This window comes from Eptesicus fuscus, chromosome 4, assembly GCF_027574615.1.
Source record: "Eptesicus fuscus isolate TK198812 chromosome 4, DD_ASM_mEF_20220401, whole genome shotgun sequence".
In the NCBI taxonomy this organism is placed as follows: Eukaryota; Metazoa; Chordata; class Mammalia; order Chiroptera; family Vespertilionidae; genus Eptesicus; species Eptesicus fuscus.
In genome coordinates, this window is record NC_072476.1 from 84,134,457 (window position 1) to 84,159,992 (window position 25,536).

Below are 25,536 nucleotides of genomic sequence, written 5' to 3' on the forward strand. Positions count from 1 at the left end.
TGGTACCTGCTAAGTTGAAACCACTGTAGGAGATACAGGTAGGCAAGGGAAGTTCAGGGGAGGCAAGGGGAGAAGTTGAGCAGAGTGGCAACCTGGGGTCCAGGGAGCAGCTGAGAAAGGATGGTTTTCCCACAGGAAAATACAGAAGCGGGCAAGGGCAGGGGTCCTCACAGAGTGAAGGATGCAGGGGAGGGAACAGAGAGGGTGCTGAGGGAGGGGTCACCAGGGCAGGTGGACAGGCTGGGAGGAATGCAGAGGGAAGGAAAGGTGTGCTGGCTGCCCTGTCCCTCATAGAGAGGGCTGAACGCAGGTGCCCAGGCCCAGAGCTCTGAGAGGCGGCTGGCACACTCCCCCATTGCCCAGGAGTCCAGCAAAGGCTATGCCTCAGCCAAGGTCAAAGTTGGGGTGGGGTGGGGGGGGTCAGAGTGCATCCCACCCACAGCCCAGTGCTGGTCCTTTCCTGTCCTGGATTACTGTGGGGCAGAAAGAGGCTGGCGCTGGACCTCTGGGAAGGTCAGCTGGTCCATACCAGCCAGGCCGAGGCTGGGAGTTGGTCCTGTGGGGAGACACCTCTCCTCACCTGGGCCCCCTCTCCAAGGTTCCTCCCCTCTGGGCCTCCTGCCCTCTGAATCCCCTCCCCCCAAGTTTTCTCCCCCACCCACCACACAACCAGCCACAAAGATGCAGGTTGTGTTTCCCAAGTCCTGGGGCAGAGCTCCAGGGTCCTCTCCCGCGAAAGGAGGGTCTTTTGGCTTCTCTAGAGTTGGGGACCCCATGGCTTAGGATGGCTTGATCAAGAGCTTTCCCCAAAAAGTCAGCACCGAACCAAAGGGTCCCTGCAGCCCCTGACCACTCTCATAGGCGGCTTGTCCAGAGTCCTCGCTGCTGAGCGCCTTGCCCGCACGTACCGGAATGGGCACACGCCCCAGCAAGGCCCGGCCCAGACCAGGCTGCGCCGGGCCTGGAGGTGGGTGGGGGTCGGGATCCGGGGGGCGGTGCGCTGCGGGCGGCGGCCGCGGGGGGCGCTGCAGGGGCCGCCGTTAAAGCCCGAGCGCGGGCGCGCGCGCTCAGAGGGAACCGGGTAGCTTCTGTCGCTGCTGTCGCCGCGCCCGCTCGCCCGCCCGCCCGCTCCAGCGTCCCGGCTGCACCAGACCCCGGAACCCCACTCCCCCCGACTTGGCGCGGAGGCCTGGCGCCGGGTCCATGCGACCCCTCCGCACGCTCAGCCCCAGCACCGGACCCCAGACCCGCACCTGAGCGCGCGCCCGGAGCGCGGGCGGCAGCCAGGGCTAGGGCAGCATGGGGAAATTTCAGTCCAAGCACGGTGAGACTCGGGCCCGGGGCGGGCGGCGGGCGGGCTGCTGGCGGGCGGGCGCCGGCCACTCACTCACCCTTCCCTCTCCCGCGCCCTCCCTCTGGCGCGCCGCAGCCGCCGCAGCCTTCAAGCGGAGAGAGAACCCTGAAGGTGAGCGGGCCGGGTGGGGCGGCGACCCGGCCGGGACCCAGAGCCCAGAGCCCGACGTGCGTTCTGCCCCGGTGCCCTCGGGTGGGGGGACCTTGCCGCGGGATCTCCGGGAGCGCGAAGGCCCCCACCCTACCCCACCCCCGGCCCCGGCTCCCCAACTGGAGCCCTGCGCCCCAGGCCGCGCGGAAATGGGGAATGGGGTGGGCCCGCCGGGCGGCGGGGCATCTTTAAGGCACAGCGCCCGCGGGGCTCACCGCGCATCTCCTTCCCTCCTTGGTGCCCGGTTCCCGCGCTTCCTCTGGCCGGGCCGCAGGGGACAGCTTCGTGGTGTCTGCGTACTCGAGTGGCCGCAAAGGCACCGTGGAGGCGGAGCGGCGCGGCGGCGTGGAGCACCGCGCGCGGGACAAGCAGGTAGGCGTGACGGGGTGGGGGTGGGGAGGGTCGGCCCGCGGGGCCCAGGGACGCCAGTGCTAGAGTTGTGCCCCCTCGCCGGGACCCAGCTATAGAAGGCGCAGGCTGAGATGTCCCGCCGGGAGTGGTGCCCGCTGGGCCAGAGAACCTGTCCCTCCCAGCCTCCACAGGCCAGGCCAGTGGGGCTCCTGAGGATCAGCCTCTAACACCCCAGGCTGGAGGTTTGGCGGGGAGGGGGCATGGTTTGCTTTAGGAGCAATCGCTTGCACAGCAAAGGTGGCCAGAATTAGAGGCCTCCCATCTGCAGGGTGGGTGACCACTGGCCTGCAGGGAGGCTCATGGGAAAGCCAGACTCCAGATGGACTTGCGGGGAGGGGGGTCCCAGACTGCAGGTGCTGCCAGGGGCAACCAGAAGCAGAGAACTGCCTGAAGAGAGGGGTGGCACCAGAGGGGCCTGGGTCAACTTTCACATGTTTGCCAAGCAGGAGAAAGTGGGCGTTGGATGGGCATTAGTGTGAACTGGATCTGTGTAGATGGCCGGCCACACCAAATGGCCGAGACCCCTACTGCCCCACTGCTTGCCCCTTACCCCACCCTCTTTCCACTGCTCGGCGGAAGTCATGTCTGTTTTTGGAACGGCATTCTTCTGGCCAGTTGACAAATGAAAAGTTCTGAGTGTATTTGTAAACACTGCACCTCATTTGCCCAGATTTGCCCTGAAATCAAACCCATACTGGGGTTAGAGTTCCTGCTTTCTGGGAGTGAAGTTTTAATCCCACGCCTGTGGAGGTAGGAAATACATTTTAAGGTACTTTCTGGGTAGGTCATCGGAACGTTGGATGGTGATGTTAAATGGACTTGTGCGTCTTGGTACTGAGGGATGAGGGTGCTGCCGCGGGAGCAGCCCGGGGCCGTCTTTCTCCTCCGAGAGAAGTGGGGTGTTGACAACAGGATGGTACATCTTAGCTTGGTTCTCCTGTGTGTAGCAGGTAAAGCGGGGGCCGGCGGGAAGCTGTGTGAGCGTTAGCTTCATGGTCAAGGGTTTAGGCTGGAGCTGGTTCCACCAGCTGTACTGCCTGGGGGCTTCGTCCCTGGGGACATGGTTCCCTCAGTCCTTAGGACCCTCTGGGCGCTTGCTCTCATCTGTTCAGAAGGTGGTGGCCTAACCAGGTGGTTCCAGCAGCACCAGGCAGTGCTTCCCCTGAGCCGAGGGGCTCCCCGGCGTTGCTGTGAGATTGTGGGAGCTAGGGCTGGACCAATCTTGTAGGCTGATGGACGCCACTCCTGGGACATTTTTTTGAAAGATTGGTGTGGGAGTTGGCTTAGGTTGCTCTCTTTTCATTTTGCCCTCTGCGGTGGTCTGAACATTTGTGTTTCCCCCAAATTCATGTGTTGAATTACCCCCCAGGTAACGGTGTTAGGAGGTGAAGCAGTAGGGAGGCGAATAGGTCATGAGGGAGGAGCCCTGATGGTGGGATCCCTGTCCTTCTGAGAGACTCCAGAGAGCGCCCTGTCCGGTCTGCCGTGTGGGGACCCAGCAGCAGGGTGCTGTCTGTGAATCAGAAGGCTGTCAGCAGACACGGAGTCTGTGGTACCTTGATCTTCGACGTGCAGCCCCCAGCACCGTGAGGAATAAATGCCTGCTGTTTATAAGCCCCCCGGTCTGTGGTCTTGGTTGTAGCAGCCCTAACTGACTAAGACACTCTCATGTCATGAAAGAGAGGTCCTTTTAACAAAATCTCAGAATACAGGATGGTCCTCTAAATTAAATACATTTTAGCTTTAAGACAATAGCACTGCGTTTGCCATATTTTCCTCATTTCATCATGGGGCCGGGAGCCCCTCGCCAGGCACCAGCCTGGAGTTTGGACCTCCTGGACCAGGCCCACCTCACCCGGCCACAGAAGCACAGGTATCCTCACCGCTGCCCCTCTCTGCTCCCCTGCTTGCCAGGCTTCACTCACTGGGCACACACTGGGGTGGCTCTGGCCCAGGTTGAGTGTGACCCCTGCCTCACCACCCCTGCTCCTGGGTCTGCCTCTGGAAGTGGCTCAATCGGGGGATGTTTGGGTGTCGAGTCCTACAGATCTCCGGTTTCCAGCCCAGTGTCCTGTGCCCCTGTCTTTGTGCGGTGCCCAGAGCTCCACCCATCATCTCTGCCCTCCCAGGTGATGTCCTTGAGGAAGGCCAGCCTGGGGCAGGCAGCCACCCAGTGAGTCTGACTAGGGCCAGTGAGGGGACACGCTCCTCCCTTCCCTGAAGCTCCCCCTGTATGCTGCCCAAGAACTGGCAAATGGCCTCATGGAAATAAAGTGCATCTAACTGTCGCCGAAATAAAGGCAATGAAGTTGGTTTTGTCCATTAATTGTTAATGGGTTGACTCCTGGTATCTACTTAGTGCCCATCTCAAGAAAGTTCTTATAAACACTAGCATTTTCCAGGCGCGCGCACTCCCTGCTTCACAGTCCAGAATAGTGTTGCTGTTGATTCTGAGAAATGCTGCAGTCTGGTCATGGCAGGACCTGTGTCGGTTCATTGCTGAGTGCCCCCGAAGGGCCAGGGCTGTGCCAGGGTGATGTGGGATGTTGGCAAGTGCAGCACAGAGGATGTAAGAAGTGGAGTAACTGAGCTCATGCATGTGTGAAAATTGTGAGAAGTGACAGGCGGTAGCACCAGCAGCATTTGGCAGTGCTATTTCTAAAGGTGGATTCAGCCACGGAGCAGCAGGGGTCACGGTGAGGCTCTGTGGAGACCTGGTTGTCACTATTCTGGAAACTCGCCCTTCCCTGCACGCGGTCGCTCACCCTCTGTCCGCCTCTCTCTAATTTCTCCAACGCACCCTGAGGCTGTTGGGGAAAGTTCAGAAGATAAGAATCACTGCTAACAATTGAAATGTTGTTGTGGATAAAACACAGATTTCCATTTGTCCAGACTGGACCACCCCGTCTGCAGTCAACACAGAGCAATCAACGCATGTCCTGAGACGTATGGATGCCATGGAGCCCTTGGCTAGCGGGCCACAGGCCTCCTGAAAGGAGAGGCATCCTCCGTGTGACTTGCAGTGAGACAGGTGGCAGGTCCTCCAGCCAGTGCAGCCCCTCGGGACGACCTTCCGTCTTCTGTGACCCGTGCTCTGGGATACTAACCTCACGGAGCCCCAGCCTTTGCGGGGTGTCCGGGCCTCAGGGCTGGCAGCTCTTCACTTTCTTCTGGCACCCACTGTGGGAACCTTGGATACAGGCAGCCGTGTCCCTGCCCTCAGGCGTGGCCCCGCCGTGTGGGGAGGCCGGCACAAATGTGCACAGAGGCCTGAAGGCTCTCATGGATGCGGGGGAGCTGACAACAAGTCCTGGGGGTCCAGGCCTTGCCGAGCACCAGGGTCCTCTCCCCACGGTCAGCCGCATCAGCCCCTCACCCCTACCCATGCTTCTGAAATTGCAAATGGCCCTCCTGGACCCCATCCTACCCGAGGGTGAGCCAAGGGGTCCCAACTAATTCACATCTGAGGAGCCACCAGGCCACTTTGTGGGATACACCTCCTGGAAAGGGGTGATGGGACCACCTAAGGACCCTGAGGGAGCTCGCTGCTCTGAGTGTTTCTGGAGTGAGTAGCTCAAGTTCGCCTCCTTTCCTCGCCTGGAAATGTGGACGGGTGTTGTCTTGCAGAGAGGACTCTCGGGGGGAAAGGGAGCCACCGCGCTCAGCTGGCTGTCCCCCGTGTCAGTGGGGTTGCAGGGGGTGCTGGGGCCATCTGTGGGCAGGCAGCCAATAGCATCAGACACTCAGGAGAGACCGAGGGCCGTATGGACGGGCTGGATGCCATGCCCCTGCCCCTGCCCCAACCAGGTGCCCGTTGAAGGGCTCAGCCACTAACAGGCAGTGTGTATGCCCACCTCTCATTAGCTCAGATGCGGGCACCCTCATGTTGTGTGTCAAGGACTCATGTCCACCAGCAAGGCTGAGCTCGGACCCCGGCCTTGGGGCTAGGCCAGCAGATCCTGGGGTTGGCCACAGCGGGGCCGCAGGCTGGCTGCAGAGCCTGTCCCCCATCCAGGTCAGTGGTCAGCAGAGGCACTTCCCCTGGGATGCTGGTCTCGAGAGAAGCTCCCAGGAAGCTGTTGGAGATGCACCATGTGCTGCTGGCCTGCCCAGGAGACATGGCACCTGTTCGGATGTGTTCTCACGGGGCAGCCGCGTCAGAGAAGGCGGGCCCTCCGTGTCCATTGGTGCGCTGGCTTCCACAGGCAGACAAGGCCAGGGCTGCTCCAGGGACACAGTTGAGTGGGGGGATTTCACAGGCAGAGCGAAGGAGCCGCAGACTGCAGACCTCTGTGCCGGCTTCCTCAGGCACCAGCAGCCCCTGCGGCTGCCGCAGGAGCTGGAATCCCAGCGGCCCAAAGGGAAGAAGGGACCCGAAGCCGCCCTGCCTCCTCAGGGAGGTGATTAGCCACCGCAGAAAACACCATGCTGCATCCCGGTCACGTCTGTCCCTTATCTCTACATTTTCACTGTGCTAAGGCATTTGAATGACTTTGAGGGTGTTGGTTGTTGAAGAGCTTACATCTCATCTTTTCTTTAAAAATCTGTGCAACTTTGCAGTCTTCAGAAATCAGAGCTCAGCCCTAGTAGCTATCTGGCCAAATCAAAGGAGGTGAGAGTACAGATCAAGACATGGCTTAAACTCCCGAGTGTGAGTGTGGGTGTGGGAATTGGATGGCACTGCCCTACCCTCCTCAGGAGGGGAGAGGTCAAGGCCCATGTCCTCTGTATCTACCCCTCGCTGTATGGCCAAGGAGTACCCACCTGGCTAGCCCAACAGAGGTTGTCAAAGAAATTCTGCTCACAGATAACTGGGGACCCCGTGACACGGCCATTTTAACATGTGGCAGGCTTGTCCCCCCCGAAGGCTTCCCTTATAGGACCGTTAGTGAGAGGTGGCCTGTGTGGTGACTCAGAGCCACCCAGACCCGGCTCCAGGCCTGGGGCTGCTGCTCACCTTCATGTCTGTAGGTCACAGCTGGTCCTGTGTGCTTCTGCTTGGAGTCGTATGTGGAAAGAGGAAGTGACAGATGTGCAGAGTCGGGAACAGCAGCTGGCTCTGGCACTGCTGGGCCGGGCAGTTGGGCATCCTTCGCCATGGGTGGGCTGCGAGGGCGGCCTGTGGGACAGCGGCCCACATGTGGTCAGTAAAGGCCAATGTCAGGCTCCACTCACGACCTTCTCGAGCTCTGACACCAGGTGCTCCTGGGCTGGGGGCACGAGGCTGCGCGTTTGCACCCGGACCGGTGAGCTATGCCCATGGGGTCATCCTCTATGAAGGAGCACCGTGCTGCGTGGGCAGGTGTACTGAGCAGGCACGGGGGGCATGGTGTCCTGTGGCCCTGCCTCCTCTCTCCAAGAAAGGAAGCCTGTGCCAGTCTCCGAGCTGGCAGGGGCGTGGTCTGCAGAAGCAGTAGTTCAGGCCTGAGCTGGGCAGTTCATCTGAACGGAGTTGTCCAATAGGCAGGATCTGAGGAAAGCCACTGTCTGAGTCGCTGTGAGGCATCGCCGGTGCTGCAGGAGTGCAGCGGAGCCTCTCCTGGGTGGACACCTGCCTCAGAAAGGGTCCGGGTTGGAAGGAAAGGCCTGTGTTGTCCCCGGAAGTTCTCAGGGCAGCCTGTAGGCAGGCCCAGCTGGTGCCCAGCGGGGACAGACCCCAGGGCTCGCCCACTGTAGTTGTGTCCCCTTTTCTTGTGAGGAGACCTGGGAGGAGTGCAGAGGGTCTGCTCTCCGCCTCCCATGGGCACATCTCCTGGTCCCGGGTGCCCACCTGGCAAGGTGCTTTTCTGATGACTCCACACACGTGGAGTGAGGAGCTGACAGCGTCACAGCAGAAACCCACCTGGTGTGAGAAGGAAGGTGCCCAGCCCTGCACAGGGAGAGGGGAGGCTGGCGGCTGGCCGAGAGTGGGTTTCCTGGGGCGGCCGCACCCGCACGACTGACAGGAGTGGCTTAAGCAACAGAACTCTGGTCTCACTGTTTGGAGCCAGAAGTCTGAGATCAAGGTGGTTCCTCCTGGGTTTGTAGACTGTCCCCTCCCCAGATCCTCATGTGCTCATCCCTCTGTGCATCTTCCTCTTCATGGATGTTCTTTTTGTCAGGACACAGGCCATATTGGACCAGGCTCCACCCTAATATTACTAATAACACCTGCAATGACCCTAACCCCAAATAAGGTCACATCCACAGGCACCCAGGGCAGGGCTTCTACATATGGGAGGGGGGCTAAGGGGGAGGGCACAGTTCAGTCCCTAACAGACCACAAGGTTTCCTCAGCTCCCTTCTCCCCGCACCTGTCCTCCCTGCACGTCCACCCCGTGTTCTCCTCACTGCCTCTGCTGTGGCTGGGCTGTCCGCTATGATGATCGGAAGGAAGCAGTCGGTCCCAGCCGAGGGAGCCGGGGGACGCAGCCCACGCTCAGCCCGGGCCCCTGGGCGCCTTTTCCTATCGTTTTGTTTTCTGAACTGTGTCTTTTCACTGTACCTGACTCTGCATCCCCATCCTCAGCACCCTCTGTATTTCCTGAGCCCCCCCAGGTACCTAGGACTGGAGATGCTCCTGTCTCTCCTGAGACGGTCTCTCCCCGCTGCTCACCCTGGTGTCAGAGGGCTTTCTTGGCTCTGCTGTCCTCTGACCTGGGACCTGTCATTTGGGAGAGCAGGACCAAGGGGTGTCTGGTCCCCAAGCAGGGAGGCTCCTGCGGCCTCGTTCTCCAACCTGTCGCAGACAGTGCCCCCGGCACCAGGTGGCTGCCCGTGCCCGGCTTTGCAGAGTCTCTGGGCATCGCCGCCCTCCGTGAGCGTCCCCTGCTGCTACCCGTAGGTCCCCCGGAAGGGCTCCAGGGGAGGTGGGTCTGGGGAGGGGAGCTGTGAGCCACATGTTCTGTTTCCTGTTTCCAGAGCCAATTCCTGTAACTCCTTCGGGTTGTTTTGGTTGGAAGAAGGAAGGGTGGATATTTTTCTGTGGTTCAACTATCCCCACTTTAACTCTTATAAGAAAGTGTTTCCCTGTTCTCATCTGGAGGAGAAAATGTGTTGAGCACTCGTTTCCTTTCCCTGCAACAGACACCCAGAGCCTCTGTGAGGGCTGGTCTGGGGGCGCGCACACAGACCACACCGCTGCCCGCCTGGTGGGGTGGGGCTGCCTGCCGGACACAGCTCACGGTGAGGCAGAGGCCGGCCTCACCCCTGCCCCACTCTTCTCAGGGATGGGCACCGCTCTCCTCAGTCCCCTCCTCCTTTCTCTCCCTCTCTTCTTCCCCCCTCCTCCTCCCTCCCTTCCTCTTCTTCCCCTCCTCCTTCTCCTCCACTCCCTTAGCCTCCTCCTTATCTCCTCCTCCTCCTGCTGCTCCTCCTCCTTCTCTGCCTCTCCTCTCTTCTTTCTGTCCGGAAGCTCAGCAGACCCTGATGATCTGGGGCATGTGGCCATCCTCCTGGCCTGGAGGGATATCTTCTCTCAAATGCTGCTCCCTGAGGAGGACGAGCATCCCCAGCCTGCGGGGTTACAGATGTCCATATGTGTGTCCTATACCAAGAGGGCTGGCCCACGGCCCCGTAGGACCCTGGATCCTCAGGAGAAGTTTGGGGCTGACTCCACCCCAGGTCCCACCAGTACTGTTTGGGTAGTTCTTCCTGAAGGAAGCCAGCCACATGGTCTTGTCATGTGGTCATTGACCTCTGATGGTAGATCATTCAGGAATTATAGGACTTTGACAACCAATCCAGATAAGCCCATGCTGGGAGGGCCTTAGGGTTAAATATTTTAAATAATGAAAAAAGTAGCCTGAAGCTACCTATGTTGGTTTCCTGGAGCTGCCGTGACCAAGTTTCACAAACTGGGTGACACCAACAGACATGTATTCTCTCAGGGTCCTAGAGGCCAGAAGTCTGAAACCCAGCTGCTGGCAGGGCTGTGCTCTCCGAAGGCTCTGGAGGAGGGTCCTTCCTGTCTCTTCCAACATCTGGGGGCTCCAGGCGCCCCTGGGCTTCTGGCCGAATGGCTCCAGTCTCTGCCTCCGTTTTCACGTGGCCTCTCGCCTGCGTCTGTCCTCTCCTCTTGCAAGGACACCTGTAGTCATTGGATCAGGGCTGACCCTAAATCCAGCATAAGCTCATCTTAACGCATCACATCTGCAAATGCTTTCAAATACAGTCACATTCTGCGGTTCCGGGTGGACGTGGGTTCTGGGGATACTGTTCAGCCCAGGACATGACCCACGAAAACGTAGCGTCAGAATGCTCGCAACTTTCTGTTCTGTTTGGCACAAAAGGGACTTAGTAACAAATGCTCTCAGCAAAGCTCTTCTGCCCAGAGGGGAGTGGCCTTCACGTTAATGTTGCCCCCTGAAGTCCTTATTTTGAGGTCACCCTTTCAGCGTCCGCATTGAGCGACAATTTAACACTGTTCCGTTTTTAGCATGTGTTGATTTAAGAAGGTATCCAGATTTGAGCTCTATGCTCAGAAAAACTAGGTACTACACCACGAATGCGGACAAACCTCTGGTGTAATGACCGGCTCGTTTTCAGCCACGAGGAACTCGACCATGCTCTGCAGCTCACCATTCGGTCCCCGTCTGGGTCAGCTCTCTGACTCTGTGGTAGCCCAGCCTGGAAGGGAGGGTGGCCGGCAGGGTGGGCCCAGCTGTGCAGTCCAGCTCAGCCCCACATCTGGCCCCGTTAGACGCAGGATTGTGGATGTGGTTGTCTCTGCATCTGGAACAACATTTAATTAGCCTGCGGCCAGTTTAAGCACATTGACTTACCTAGCTTGAGAAGAAACACCTCAGGGGCCCACTTGACAGGGGCTACGGGTCACTCCATGTGTGCCGTGCCAGCACAGCCAGGTTCGGTGAGCCTGAGAGGGGGCGGTGAAGGATTAAGAAAAGACAGACAAGAGGAGAAAGCTGGGTCTGGGTGGGACACTGTCCTCTCTGATGGAGAGCTAGCGACGGTGCCACGGCCTGAAAGCCGAGTCTTTATTTTATAGCCAGATTCCACGAGGCAAAGTAAGGGCGTGGTTACAACGTTCTCGGGGAGGCGAGGGAGGGGGGCGGTTCGAATCTACTCAATTACTTGCACCTGATCAAGCTTTGTTTACTTGCTGCACCTCCCACAGCCTATATCACTTAGGCACGTGGGACCACAGGTTCGGACCATAAGGTCAAGCTTACAACCATAGCCTTTGGCTATAATTGTACTGGGACTTACATGTGGCTTTGCCACGAGAGGATCGTGCCCTCTCATTCGTCCCAGGCTTGAACCTGTCCAAACGCTGTAGCCCTGTAGCTGCTCTCCACACCATGCACAGCAGTGTCCCCAAATGTTAGGAGACTTTCCGCCTTGCAATTTCCCTCCTCATAGTGCAGTTGAGGTAAGAGGAAGCTGCCTGCATCCCGTGGGAATAAGGCAGGACACGACACAACTGGCCAGCCCCTCCATCGCAGCGAAGTGGTCCCTCATCCTCTGTCTGTCACACCCAGGTCCCATTCCTCAGGAAACTTGTCAACTTGGTCTCTCATAATTAGCCGTTTCCACCTCCTCCCCTTCCGCTGTGCCCCATTTCCATCTCCCTCTCCTCTAACCAGACCTCGGCTTCTCCCCTCTACCTCTGCGAGCCAAGTGGGTGTTGGGAACATAAGGCTGGCCAATACCAGCACCTCCTCAGAGTGAAAGCCCAGGAGGCTGACACCCCTCACCCTGTGTCTTGCCCCTGAACCTCCTCACAGAGGGCCTGCTCTGCTGGGGCCTCCTTGCTGGTCCTGCCCCAGGGCCTTTGCACATGCTGCCCCTCTGTCTAGAGGCCTGCCCCCTACAGCTCTGCTTGCTGCCTCCTGTGTTCAGGTGTCTGCTTACATGTCCTTCTCCAAAGGCCTTTTAGGATCCCCGCCTGGCACCTTCTACCACCTCCCCTCTCATTTCTCTTCATAGTGCTAGGCTGGTACCTGCAGACCAGGTGATCAGCTGCTCCCTAGAGACACTGAGGGGCCTTGGAAGGCTCAGTTCTGCCTAATTCCTCCAACCGGATGCCAGGCAAAACTGCCACAATGCCTGGAGCTTGGGGACACTCTCCTTAAATAGGGGGGACAGCCACTGTTTAATTTCTACCAAGGTGAGCGCGATCCCACCCACAAACTGGATGTCTCAACACGCGTAACAGTCACCCATTTGGGTGGAGCACACCATGCAGTCCTGGAAACAAAACAGCAAAATGCAGTGTTGGCTTTGGTCAGGACTGCCTCTCGGGGAGCTGCCAGCCTTACTGGGGTGACCGCCTCTCGGGGCTGAGCGCCTCTCTGGGCTGAGCGCCTCTCTGGGCTGAGCGCCTCTCTGAGCTGACCATCTCTCTGGGCTGAGCGCCTCTCTGGGCTGAGCGCCTCTCTGGGCTGACCGTCTCTCTGGGCTGAGCAACTCTCTGGACTGAGTGCTTCTTGGGGCTGAGCGCCTCTCTGGGCTGAGCGCCTCACTGAGCTGACCATCTCTCTGGGCTGAGCGCCTCTCTGGGCTGAGCGCCTCTCTGGGCTGAGCGCCTCTCTGGGCTGAGCGCCTCTCTGGGCTGAGCGCCTCTCTGGGCTGAGCACCTCTCTGGGCTGAGCAACTCTCTGGACTGAGTGCTTCTTGGGGCTGAGTGCCTCGCTGGACTGAGTGCCTCGCTGGGCTGAGCGCCTCGCTGGGGTGCCCCTCCATTGAGAAGCCTGAGTGTAAAGGTCTCCGGGCCTTGCAGGGACACCATCTGCCTCACCCTGAACTACACCCACTGCGGCCTGTGAGCGCCTCACCCACTTTCATGTTGATGGATACGTGGCAGGCACCGCTGGCAGCCTTTTTCGTGCCAGAACGAAACAAATTGGGTCTGTTCGGTCCCGTTCCTTGTGCCAGCTGGAATTTTGCTCACGATGAGGGCCAGCCCGAGGGGAAGGACTTCCTTTTGTTCTGCAATGTCTCCCAAGGAAATTGTAACAAGTTTTGAGCTCTGAAATCAGAGAAGCAAACAAAAACAAAAACAAAACCCAAAACAACAACAATAACAAAACCTGGCGTATTTTTTAAAATATATTTTTATTTATTTCAGAGAGAAAGGGAGAGGGGGAGAGAGATAGAAACATCAATGATGAGAGAGAATCATTGTTTGGCTGCCTCCTGTATGCCCCTCACTGGGGATCAAGCCTGCAACCTGAGCATGAGCCCTTGGCTGGAATTGAACCTGGGACCCTTCAGTCCACAGGCCAGTGCTCTATCCACTGAGCCAAACTGGCTAGGGCAAAACCTGGCATATTTTAATATGAGAATTCAAACGGGATTATTTTAACACACTCCTGGAAGTGCCTGGGCGGGTTGGCTTTGGAGCGCTGCTGTGCAGAGCCCTCGTGGGCCAGGGCTGTGGCTCATTACAGTGGGAGCCCCTCTGCCATCAGCGCTGGCTAACCTGAGGCGGTGGCCGTGGTCCTGGGCAGTCAGTCGGCTGTGGCAGGACCCTCCCGCGCTGTGTCCGCCTGTAGCCCTGTGTGTCTCAGGTCTCAAGTGGACAACCCTCTGAGACGCAGCCTCTCACATAAGCTCAGGAGCAAGCGAGGCCCAGGTTTGTCTTCTGAAATAAAAAAAGAAACCTACCTGATCCTAGGCTCAAGAAGGACCTCCCTGCAGGTGGTGCACCAATCCTGGTGGCCTTGGGCTCATCCTTCCCTCTTGTCCGGGAACCTGGATGGTCCAACTCGCCATGGTCAGCGTCCAGGTCCCTCAGCATCTTCCCCCTACCCCCCCACCGCATCCCCTGAAGCTCCGGGCCTACCTGGCGTTCCTGGCATACCTTGGGTGACACCCACAGACCTTCACTCAGGAGTGTGATGCGTTCACAGCACTTGGCACACTTACTGGTTACCCCTTACAGCAGTCATTTCCCCTTTCACAGAGAGGAAACCAAGGCACAGTGGGGTGAGGCGATTTGCCCAAGGCACACTGCATGGAGTCGTGCAGCCAGAACCCCAACCCAGGCAGACCCCCAGGCCTGTGCTCGGACCAGCAGGCTTCCGTGCCCGTGGCAGGCACTGTGCGGCTCACAGGTTGTGGGGGGATCCAGACAGCAAGTGTCAGAACATGGGCCCCTGTGCCTGGAGAGCTAAAGCAAGGGTGCAGGAGAAGCTGGTGGGGGTGGAGGCTTCAGCAGTGACGCGGCATTGACGAAAGCTCTGACGGAAGTGGGCGTGGCCATCCCTGCATCTCCAGGTTTGGGGCACAGGGCGCGGGTGGGACAGGGAGGAGAAAGGGGGTGACGATAACCACGGCCTACACCCCATCGCCGCCTCCCAGAAGGGGCTACACTAAACGCCCGCATGGTCGCCTCCCGGACTTGTCGGCAGCTCTGGGAAGCCGGACGCTTTGTCTGGACAGTGTCGCCTGCTAGGAGAAGGGCCAGACGGCCCTGGGGCCCCACACCCACCAAGTCCGCAATCTCGAGCTTCCCAGACCCCGCCTTCCCAGCTGTGATAAAAGGGCTGGAGCCAAGAAGGGGGGCCGCCATTGATTTGTTTAAAGTGGTTTAGGTTTTCTTTTCAAACAAAACTGCCTTTAGCCCTTGGAGAATGTGGTGCGATGGCTGTTCTATGAGGTTCCTCCCGAGGCCTGAGGTGTATTTTAAGCAGAGACCAACCCTGCGTTCTTCAGGAAGCTCGGGGAGTGGTTGGGGTGATGAGTCAACCACATCTGTGGTCCGTGTGTGGAGGTGGTGACTCTGGCCCCCATGTCCCTAAGGAAAGGCTGCAGGCTGGCAGCCGCCAGCAGAAAGGCCCCGGCTAGAACGTGGTAACGGTCCTACACGTCCCGCCGGTGGTCAGGAGGGCTGCACCAGCCCGGCTCCGGCTCGGGCCCTCCACTGGGGATGTCCAGTGCCACCCAGTGTCCGATGGGAGTGGCCAGGGAGCGCAGGGTGGCACCGGCCTTCTGGCTGCGCTGAGAGGGAGCTGCCTGGCAGGACCTGGGCCTGGTATTCAGGGAGCCCTCTCCTTGGTTCCCCTTCTTTTGGGCTTGTCATGGACAGAACATGGCCCCGATGGAGAAGGATTGTGCTCGTCCTCTGATGCGAGGGCAGAGGGAACAGAGTTCCTGCTTTCAGGTTTTTCAGGGTCAGCAGGCAGGGGCAGTGGACGTTGGCCACATCAGTCATGGCTTGTCTGGGGGGCTCAGAGCCCTGACAGGCAAGTATTGGGTCAAAGGCTTGCTGCCCGAGTGGCTAGACAATGGGTCCTTGGCTGGCCGGCCAGCTTCACACATCACGGTGCCAGACGGTCTTCATCCCAAGAACCCTGCACCAGGGGTCTTTCCTGCTCTGTGGTTTGGGAACGACCGCAGAAGCGCTGTTGGGGGGCGGGGGAGTCCTGCACTTGTGCCACTCCCCCCCCCCCCCCCCCCCCCAATTTCCCAAACCACGCAGCACCCTGGGCCTGGCTTCAGGACAAGATTGTCGCTTAACACATGTGTGTGCAGGTTTCCTCCAAATGCTTCATCTTTCACTTGTGGGGTCTCAACTAAATTGCCCTAAGGCTGGATTTGGGTTGGCGGTTGTGAAAGTAGCTTAGGTTTTGTCTCTGCTCCTTTAAGATCCCGTGGCCACCGCTGCCAGATACCAGAGCTGAGGGAGGGGAGCGCCTCCGGCCTGGCCTCCTTCCTTTGATCTCAGGAGCCTCGGCCAACAACAACAGAGCCGGGCTGAGGTTATTGCGTCGTCTCCGTGTGCAGGGTGTGTTTCCACGTGACGCGGCAGAGGTGCTTTCTACAGGAGGAAACACACTCCTTGCTTTTCTCCGAGCAGCTCAGCCCGGGGGGTCCCGAGAGCAGCCCTCCCCCACGTCCAGTCCGCCCCTCTCCGCTGAGGGCACGGACGTGCGCGGGTCGGGAACGCACGGCGCCTTCCGACTTACAGGCTTTAAATGTACATTGTTCCCTCCCAGCGTGGAAATAAGCTTCCTTCGAAACAGGAAGCATGAGGCTTTAATACTAATGGAAGAAAACGAACCGTCCAGCGGGCTTTCCCATGGAAGAATCCGGGTTGGGGGAAGGCCGATTCTGCATTTGAAACCCGGGGGCATGGCCCTCGCCTGAATGGGGGTGGCCGAGGGTGCGGAGGGGTCAGGCGTTTGGAGCCGCGGGTCTTGCTTTTATTGTGCGTGCTTTGTGACCTGCAGCCAGTGTGCTCGGGGAACAGCAGCTGCATTTGGAAGATAGATCACCCTGGGTTTTCCTTTTTCTGTGAAACTGAATCGTTAGCTCTGAAGACAAAAACAGTAGCAGCACAACCGGGAGGAGAAAATGAGGTTGGCTGAGTGGCTGCAAAGTGACTAGAACATTGAGCGTTGCACGGAAAGCAACATTCCAGGTGCTGAGGATGGGAATCCCTGGGCGTGGGGGCACATGTCATGGTCACGTCTCAGTTATCGAGGGTGAAAATGCTGCGCGTGTGTCATGCGTTCATATTGTGTCTCTATGGTGTGTATTACACGTGTCTGTACATATATGTATTCGTAGACTAGATGTACACACTCGTGTATATGCTCACATACATTTAGTGTCTGTGCTGAAACGTGTCATCCCCTGCCTGGGGAAGCCTGCTCACCCTCAGCCGCCCCGGACGCAATGGAGACTCTGGGAGGACGTGGGTTCAGGTCCTAGTGACAAGCCTGGGGCTTGGGGTCAGGGGCTGTAACTGCTTCTCCTCCGAATCATGTGGGTTAATGCGTCACCTCCAAGTGTGGGAGAAAGAGAATCCTGGCCACCATGTTGTTAAACCCAGCTCCTCGCTCACCCTCTGCCGATGACGATGCTGCCCCTGCGTGTGTTTAGGGGGCATCACTCCTGCAGCAGGTGGCCTGGGTCCACCTCGGGTCCCCTCTTCATACCGACACACTGCGGGCCGGCCATGGGCTGGATTCCTGGCAGAGTATGTCCTCGGTGGACACTCCTGTCCCCAGTGTGTCATCAGTCATCCTTACCACAGGCGTGGCCGTCATCTCCAGCAAGGTCCACGTGGGGGGAGGGGCAGGGAACCCCTCCAGGGTCAGGGTGGTTTTGGGTGGATGAGTGCCAACAAATAAGTCTCCACAGGCCAGGGTAAGCGGGGTGTGAAATACATTTTGTGTCTTCTTTATAAATATATATATAATTTTTTTATTTATTATTGATTTCAGAGAGGAAGGGAGTGAGAGAAATAGATAGAAACATCAATGATGAGAGAGTATCATTGATCGGCTGCCTCCTGCACGCCCCCTACTCGGATCGAGCTCGCAATCTGGGCATGTGCCCTTGACCGGAATCAAACCTGGGACCCTTCAGTCCACAGGCTGACGCTCTGAGCCAAACCAGCTGGGGCCATTTTGTGTCTTCGTAAAATGAGCAGAATTGTGAGAGGCTGGGACAGGGAGAAGAAGAAGCCGGAGACCTCATGCAGGGTGTAAGTTACCACTCTCATGTGAAGAGTCACATATGTTTATTTTAGGAGACCCTTTGATCCCAAATGACTGGGTTTCTACATGCAAATTCCAAATTTGGTTATTACAAAGTCTGATTAAATCGTCCTAACCCAGAAGTACCGATGGGCAGAACCCAGGAACGCCCCTGCCGGATCCTGAAGCTCTGTTTTAAGTTTGAAAAGAAAGAAACGAAAACCATCTGCAGCTCGTTGGGAAGCCTGCTTGCAGGGCCCCCTGCCCGTGAACGCTCGGTTTCATCATCCCTGATCTTTCGCTTTAAAATCAGAAGTTCAGAATAGCAGTTACAGCAGCCCCTTGAGCGGGACCCTGCGTGGGCCCCAGCCGCACATGTGTCGGAATTATTAAGCCCATAAAACTACATTGTCACATCTGAAACTGGTTAGCCGTTGAAACCGAGACTTCCACTTCAAAGCTGCCGTGGTGTTTCCAGACAGACGCTGGCGGATCACCTTGAAGTCAAATTCCATCCACTGGCAGCCAGCAGAAAGCGGCCTCTGCCCCCTCACCGAGCCTTTCTTACAAAAGGCAAGCTCTGAACGTAGCCCGACTCCCGAGCCACTCGGGGCAGATGGGCTCCCACACAGCCCTCGGCCTGCTGGCGGCCGGAACCCCCCCCTGAATGCCTGGCCCTGGCGATGGGGTGCTTTTATGGAAACAGCCTTGCAAGCAGCTGCTCCCCGCCACCTTCCAGATAACCCTGTGACCTGGAGTGTAGGCCCCGCGATCCCAAATGTTCACCCAGCATGTAAGGCCACCCTGTCCTGAGGGACCCACCGCGTCACCATCACCGAGGGGGCATCAGTGACTGTCCTCCTAGGAACAGTGAGATCTGGGAAAATGCCGCCAACAGGCCTGCTCAGTTTGCCGCCTCCCTGTCACCCCGAGAGGGGCCCTTCCTCCAAAGGAGCCCCTCTCTGCCTCCGTCTTTCTCTCTGCCCCCCCAAACCCTCGCGCACACACACACCACCACCTCTTTCTCACCTGCTTGGACTCTGGTCTGCACAAAGCCCCCTCCTGCATCCCCACTGCACCTGGGGGAGGAGACAAGGACTTTGGGACTCGCCCAGAACTCTGAGTAGCCCTGACCTCAGATTCAGGAGGGCAGTGCTCCCCGACGCCCAGATGTGCTGGGGCTTTCGGTCGTGGGCCATCAGGGGCTGTGAGCTGCACTGAGTGGGTCACCTGAGTCTGTTTTGGTGGAAAAGAAGGGCTCCGGAGCAGCTCCTGTGTGTGTATGAAGGGGGCGGGGGGGGGGTGCCCAGGTGCCAGCCCCACTCCTGACGGTCACGCTGGATCCTCATCACCAATGTCCCGGACCCGTCCACGGAAAGGGGACCTGCCCCCGGGACTCCGCACACAGCTGGTTTTCTGGACAGAGCAAACATTCGCCCCTGGGGAACACCACGCTCTCAGGAATGCAAGCCAGAGAGGCCTCTTGAGTCTGCAAGGAATCTACTTGGAGAAGCAGACGCGTTTCCTCCGGCGGTGTGTGCGTCACATTGCTCGCTCAGAGCAGGGACTGTGTGTTCCCTGCCCCCAGCCTTGATACCGGCCTGTTTAGGTGAGAGGAGGAACTCGAGTCAGAAGCTCCGGTGTCAGCGCTGTGGTGTTACCTCATTTGTCCTCCCAGCACACCTCTCCCTGTTGGGGTGCAGGTCCCACAGTGGGGGATGTGGACGTGCCTGGCACACGTACGTGGGCACCTGGAGAGCCCCACTCCCTCCTCGGAATCCCTTCCTTGCTTCATGGAAAGGAAACCGAGGCCCAAGTGATTAGGCGGCGGATTCAGGATTGTCGGCCAATAGCAACAGGGCGGAGACCAGGCCCAGCTTCGGGCGGTGGGGCTGAACACTGGCCCCAGAGACCCTGTCCTCCTCCCGGGGACCTGCGGCTGGGACCGGATGTGGAAGAGGGTCCCTGCCAACGTGAACTTCATTCTGGTGCGGCCCTAACTGCCTGCACCTGTATCTTTGTAAGAGGGAGGCAGTGGGAGACTCCACACAGAAGACACAGAGAGAGGCATGTGACAACGGAGAAGTCGGAGAGATGCGTCCACCAGCCCAGGAACACCTGGGGCCACAGGAGCTGGAAGAGACAGGAAGGATCCCATCCTCCCCCGTCCCCCCAGCCTCCTGAGAGCCCCTGCACGGTGAAAGGGGTAAGGATCAGACCCCACAGCAAAGGTCACAGCCACCCAACATTGACATGCAGAAGAAGGACCTGGGGTTCCTAAAGCGTTGGGGTGTGTGGGGCTGAGATCCTGTCCCCAGTGGCCAGCAGATGCTGGAGAATGAATGGACAGTGTGCCAGGGCCTCTGGGGGTGGGAGCAGGAAGGAGAGGATGCCTGGTGGTGGGAGCAGGAAGGAGAGGATCAGCAGGTCAGCAGTGCTGGGTGGGCGGTGCCACAGAGGCCCTGCAGGCTTGGTAAGGGAGCCCAGGGATGGGGGTCGGGGGTGCAGAAACAGAGCTCCGTCATCCAGGGGAGCAGTGAGGATGTTGCTGAGGGCCCTCTATGGAAACCCGGCCAGGCAGAAGGGGGGCCAGATTGGGATGAGAGAGGGAGTTAGGGACTTTTATGGGCATGAGGCTGGGACTCCTTTGGGGGTGGCAAAAGGAGTGAGAGCAGAAATTTATGCTTTAAAAGGGGGGTCCCCACCACAGGGTGCTCAGATCCGGGAAGGCAGGTGGGGGCATCCCAGGAAGGTGTAGGGCTGGCCCCGCCCTGGGCAGGGTGATGTGGGAGGTGGGCACTTGCTGGACTTTAGGAGATGGGGTATCTGCCTGTGCCCCTGTCTCACTAAGGGTCCTAATTATCTGGGAGTCAGCTGCCAACAAGGTCACCCCAGCGGGGAGGGGCTGCACATCTGGCCAGCATCCCTGTGGTAGGTTTCCCCGTTGCAATTAAAGCTTTTGGCCCTTCTGTTTAGCCAAAGCAGCACAGATTAAAAACCAGGATGAATTTGAAACCACCAGTCATAGGAACAAGAATTGTTACTTTCCTCCCAAATGTTTTTTATCCCCTTATTTGAGCCTCTCTATCTCAGAGGTAGTTGCTGATTTAGCTCGTGGATAAACACTGTAGATTCTAGCGTTGGGATATATGTGGATGAACATGTTTTCCAAAGGCACTTCAGGGCACTAGTCACAGGCTGGCTGCTGTATTCGGGCTGCTGCTGTGTCGTTACCGTGGCATTGGGAGTGCTACAGGGTCGCTCCCACGGCCCTCGCGCTCCCTGGCTGCGTGCCCCATGGGAGTTGCACCACCGGCTCTTCTGGGTTCCAGTACTCCTGGATGCCGGTCTGGGGGCTCTGTGGTTCCTTCCTTCCGTCCTTCCTTCCTCCCTCCCTTCCTCTTAAAAGTAAGGTTTTCTTTTTTAAAAAAGTATTTTTATTGATTTCAGAGAGGAAGGAAGAGGGAGAGAGAGATAGAAACATTATTGATGAAAGAGAATCACTGATTGGCTGGCTCCTGCATGTCGCCCCCCCCCCCCCCCCCACACACACACACACACACACTGAGGATCGAGCCCAAAACTTGGGCATGTGCCCTGACCGGGGATCGAACCGTGACCTGGTTCATAGGTTGACACTCACCCACTGAGCCACGCCGGCTGAGCCTGGAGGTGGTTCTAATGGAACCAATGACACCATGGGATGTGCGTGTGTTTTACTTAAAAATCTGAGGCTTCGTGGGTGTACCCAGATTGGTTCCTCTGCAGTGACACCCCCGGAGGCTGGTGTCTATGACCTGCCCCTGGGCCACGTGGTCACACACTCCCTGTTCTCCCTGCAGGAGCTCCACAGTGGGGACCCCAAGGAGGGACCTTTCCGGGAGGACCAGTGTCCTCTAGAGGGTAAGTCCTGCTCCCCGAACCCCACAGACTCTACCCTGTACCCCAGGCATATGCCTGAAACCTGCCCTCAGGACACCTGGACAAGCTGAGGCCCTGATGACATAGGCACGCCCACTCCATGCTCCTTAACTTCCCCACCAAACCCAGACCAACACAGGGCAGCCTCCTCCCCACCATGATCTCCGAAGCCACTGCTGGCTGGGTGGGCAGAGCCAGGAGGACACACCTGACCATGGCTATGCCAGGTGAGGGCTGAGGGCACACCTGACCATGGCTATCCCAGGCCAGGGCTGAGGGCACACCTGACCATGGCGACCCCAGGTGAGGGCTGAGGGCACACCTGACCATGGCTATGCCAGGTGAGGGCTGAGGGCACACCTGACCATGGCTACCCCAGGCCAGGGCTGAGGGCACACCTGACCATGGCTATGCCAGGCCAGAGCTGAGGGCACACCTGACCATGGCTACCCCAGGTGAGGGCTGAGGACACACCTGACCATGGCTATCCCAGGTGAGGGCTGAGGGCACACCTGACCATGGCTATCCCAGGCCAGAGCTGAGGGCACACCTGACCATGGCTACCCCAGGTGAGGGCTGCGCTGCCCTCTGCACAGATCTCCTGATGCCTCCTTGTTCTGGAAGGATGGGCTCTCAGCTCAGGCCCATCTGGGAAGGAGCACAGGCTCCCCAGCCGCACCTTCCGGCATCCCCGCTGCTGAGTCACCTACCTGGGCGGGATGGGGTGGGGATGGCTCTCCCTCACTCCTTCTTCTACCTCCAGTGGCACTGCCCCCTGAGAAGGCTGAGGGTCGAGAGGGTACCGGACAGCTCTTCAGTCCAGATGATGCTGAGAGAGCGGCAAACCGCGAAGGTCTGCGAGGCCTGGGCAAGAAGCGCCTGAACATCGACGTAGGTCTTTGCTCTGCCTCCAGGTGCAAAAGGGTCCGCGCTGGACGAGGCGCACATGGGCCCTAAAACAGGGCCTTGCCTGGGCAGTTTGCCTGAGGTTCAGCCGGTTGAGGAGCTACGGCAAAGCTTGCATGTGCTTCCAACATCCGCCAGCTCTGGGAAAGGGGGTGGGGGTGGGCGTGGGCAAGGAAGGTGTGGCCACAAATCCAGCTGAAACTGGCCGATGTGGCACCAAATAATCCGGGGACTTCCTGGTGTGGCGCCAGCACCCCGGGATGCCACAGAGGTCCACCATTGGCCTTCCAAGGCAGGAGCTCCTGGGAGCAATGGAAGGACACCTGTTTTCCTGAGAGGTGGGGGGAGGCTCGGGGTCCCAGAGCAGGGTGACGACCCCACCCGCCTCTGACCCCTTGTGCCCTGCAGGCGCTCCAGTGCGACGTCTCGGTGGAGGAGGACAACCGCCAGGAGTGGACCTTCACGCTCTACGGCTTCGACAACAGTGGGAAGGCCACCAGGGAGGTGATGCACTTGTGTCTTCGGAAGACGGTCCGCCGGGCAGGGAGCTGGCAGCAGACAGATGCCAGGACCCCTGGTCTTGGTGATGAGGAGACAGGCAGAGCCCTCTAGGGTGGGAGGGGGCGGCGGTGACCCAGGCAGCCGCTGGAGCCTCGGGAGCCTCGTGGCCCAGGCTGTTGGCGCTGTTTCCAGCAGAGCCTGTGTCTGGATCCCCCTGAGGCTCAGTGGGGCCGGCAGCTCCTGGGCAAGGTGGCGAGGGTCCCGGGATGCCCTCGGCGCTCACCTCGGCTGGCCTGTGTGTCCAGGATGGGCAGAGTGCCCCTGGGAAGGAAGCAGGCACATAGGACGACAGAAATAAGTGTCTTTGGGTTAAAGAGCAAAACTTAGGTCGTTATCTGAAGGCTAAGTCCTTTGAACATATAGATTCGGTGTGAAATTGAAAAGGTCCAAGAGATGTGATTTCAACGATAGCAGGGCTACTTACCCCGGAGGTTTGGTGCCGCCGCACGGGGTTAAAGTCGGGGTGAGAAAGGCTGCTGGGTAAGTCGTCCTGTCAGAGATGGGGGCTGTATGGGGTGCAGTGACTCAGGCAGGCAGCCTGGAGGCGGTGGCGGGTGGGCAGTTCCCCAGCCCCGTCTGCCTGTCAGTGACGCCGGTGCCATCCTCAGGACATGTCCAGCCTGATGCACACCATCTACGAGGTCGTCGACGCCTCCGTCAACCACTCCTCGGGCAGCAGTAAGACCCTCCGTGTGAAGCTGACCGTCAGCCCTGAGCCCTCCAGCAAAAGGAGGGAGGGTCTCCCCGCCTGCCAGGGTGAGGGGCTGGGCCCCTGCTCCGATACCCTGAAGACCCCGCTTTAACTGGCAGCCCACCCCTCCCTGCAGACCCTCCGCCTGGCCCTTACCCCCACTCTGCATTTCCCCATAGCCCTTACCTCCCACACACCAGGCCATGGGAGTCATGTTAATTGTGTCTACTGTTCAGTGCCCCATTCCCCCTCCTCTCCCCACCGGGGCAAACTCTCTGGTTTCCTGAACATGGAAAGCAGGGTTTCCTGAACATGGAAAGCAGGGCCTACATCTGGCAGGGGCTCAGAAGTGTTTGCTCAGTAAATGGATGAAGGAGTGAGCAAATGAATGAGTGAATTCACTCTTTCAGACCGGGAACCCACTCGCTGCAGGACGGAGGGCGAGGTCTTCGAGGACCCCAGGGTGGCTGACAGGAGGCTGTCTGCTCACATCAGGTGAGGGGCTGGGGTCTGGCTCCACCCTCCAGGTGTACCCTCCTCACGGGGAGAAGCCCACCCACACCCCTGCTTCCTGCAGGCCTCAGGGGCTGCCCCCTCAGGGCGGACGGCCAGGACGAGCACCTGGGTGTGGAGGAGCACTGGGTGCAGCCCCCGGTTGGGGTGAGGGTGCCGTTTGGTGGCCCGGTACTTGGGCTGGAGCTGAGCACACCCAGTGTCTGTCCGAGGGCTGGGTGAGGCTTGAAGAGCAGGTCAGCCGAGGGACCCTCAGTCCGGCCACTCTGACACACTGATTCCATTCACCAGCTGTGATGGTGACGGGCAGTGGAGGTCTCAGAGCAAGGGACCCAATCTCTGCCTCGGGGACCAGCAGACAGGAGTTCCTGCAGGTTCCCTAAGGCAGTCTGCAGCAGTGATCTTGGGGTCTTGGTGGGGTCCCGGGCCAGCTGGGGACCTTGCTGTCCCGGACACCCATCCTTTCTGATGCTTCTCTCTGGGCGGTGGGTGCTGGTCAGAGTCCACTGCCCGGGACCATCCCCTTCAGTGCCCCCTTCATCTCTGAGGAATGTCTGCTCTGACCTTGTGTGAAAGTCAGGCCCCTTCGGCCCTATGCCCCACGCAGGAGGCCCAATGCTGACCCCCACCCCTGCCCTGTGAGGGGGCTGTACTGCGTGGATGAGAACACGGAGCGGAGAAACCACTACCTGGACCTGGCCGGAATAGAGAACTACACGTCTAAATTCGGACCTGGTAGGTACTGGGTAGGACGTGGGTAAGAAGCCTCCTTTAGCAGCATGAGCCCTGGCCTGGGGGTTCTAGGGCTCCTGCCACAACTATGCTGCAGTATTGCGTCCAGGCGTGTATGTGGACGGGGGCGGGGGTACCTGTTCCAAGGTGAGGTGTCAGGCCCTGCAGAGGGTCTCATGGTCTGTGTCCCATGTGTGCAGGGTCCCCGCCAGCACAGGCCAAGCAGGAGCACCAGGGCAAGGCCTCACACCCCCCGAGCAGGTCCCGCTCCCAGGAGTCAGATGCACACACTGTGCACAACCGCAGGTCCCAGGTGCTGGCTGACCACGTCCTGCTGGCCGGCGACCCCACTGCCCGGGCCCTGGACGTGCAGCCCCGGCTGAAGGGGCAGGAAAAGCAGTTCCTCAAGTCCCCCAAGGGCTCGGGCAGGCCACCTGGGGTGCCCAGTGGGGGCGTGCCCATTGGGGGCATGCCAGGTGCGGGCAAGCCCGGGAGGGCTTTCAGCTACCACCCACCGGCTGCCTTGCCCCAGGCCCCCCAGGACGGTCACCACCTCCCGCAGCCCCCGCCGCAGCCCCCGCCGCAGCCCTACGGCCACAAGCGGTACCGGCAGAAGGGCAGGGAGGGCCACTCGCCCCTCAAGGCCGCGCTGGGCCAGCCTGCGGTAATGGAGCACGAGGTGGTGCGGGACCTGCCGCCCATGCTGGTGGGGGAGGGCTACGCGGTGCCCGTGGTCCAGCGCCACGAGCACCACCACCACCACGAACACCACCACCACCACCATTACCACCACCACCACCCGTCCTAGCGTGCACGCCCGCCCCAGCGCCCCCGGCCCGGAGCCCGGCGGCAGGTCTCCCGTGGGCGGC

At 59.3% G+C, this 25,536-nt stretch overlaps 1 protein-coding gene across 1 annotated transcript; it reads left to right on the top strand.

The window, feature by feature from the left end:
* The first annotated feature begins 1,084 nt into the window (after positions 1-1,084).
* NKD2 (NKD inhibitor of WNT signaling pathway 2) lies at positions 1,085-25,536 on the top strand. Its single transcript, XM_028139470.2, has 10 exons — positions 1,085-1,324; positions 1,430-1,465; positions 1,779-1,876; positions 21,186-21,246; positions 22,028-22,155; positions 22,579-22,674; positions 23,340-23,487; positions 23,833-23,917; positions 24,543-24,670; positions 24,868-25,536. The coding sequence occupies exons 1-10, from the start codon at positions 1,300-1,302 to the stop codon at positions 25,473-25,475; spliced, it is 1,413 nt and encodes a 470-aa protein (XP_027995271.2). The 5' UTR covers positions 1,085-1,299; the 3' UTR covers positions 25,476-25,536.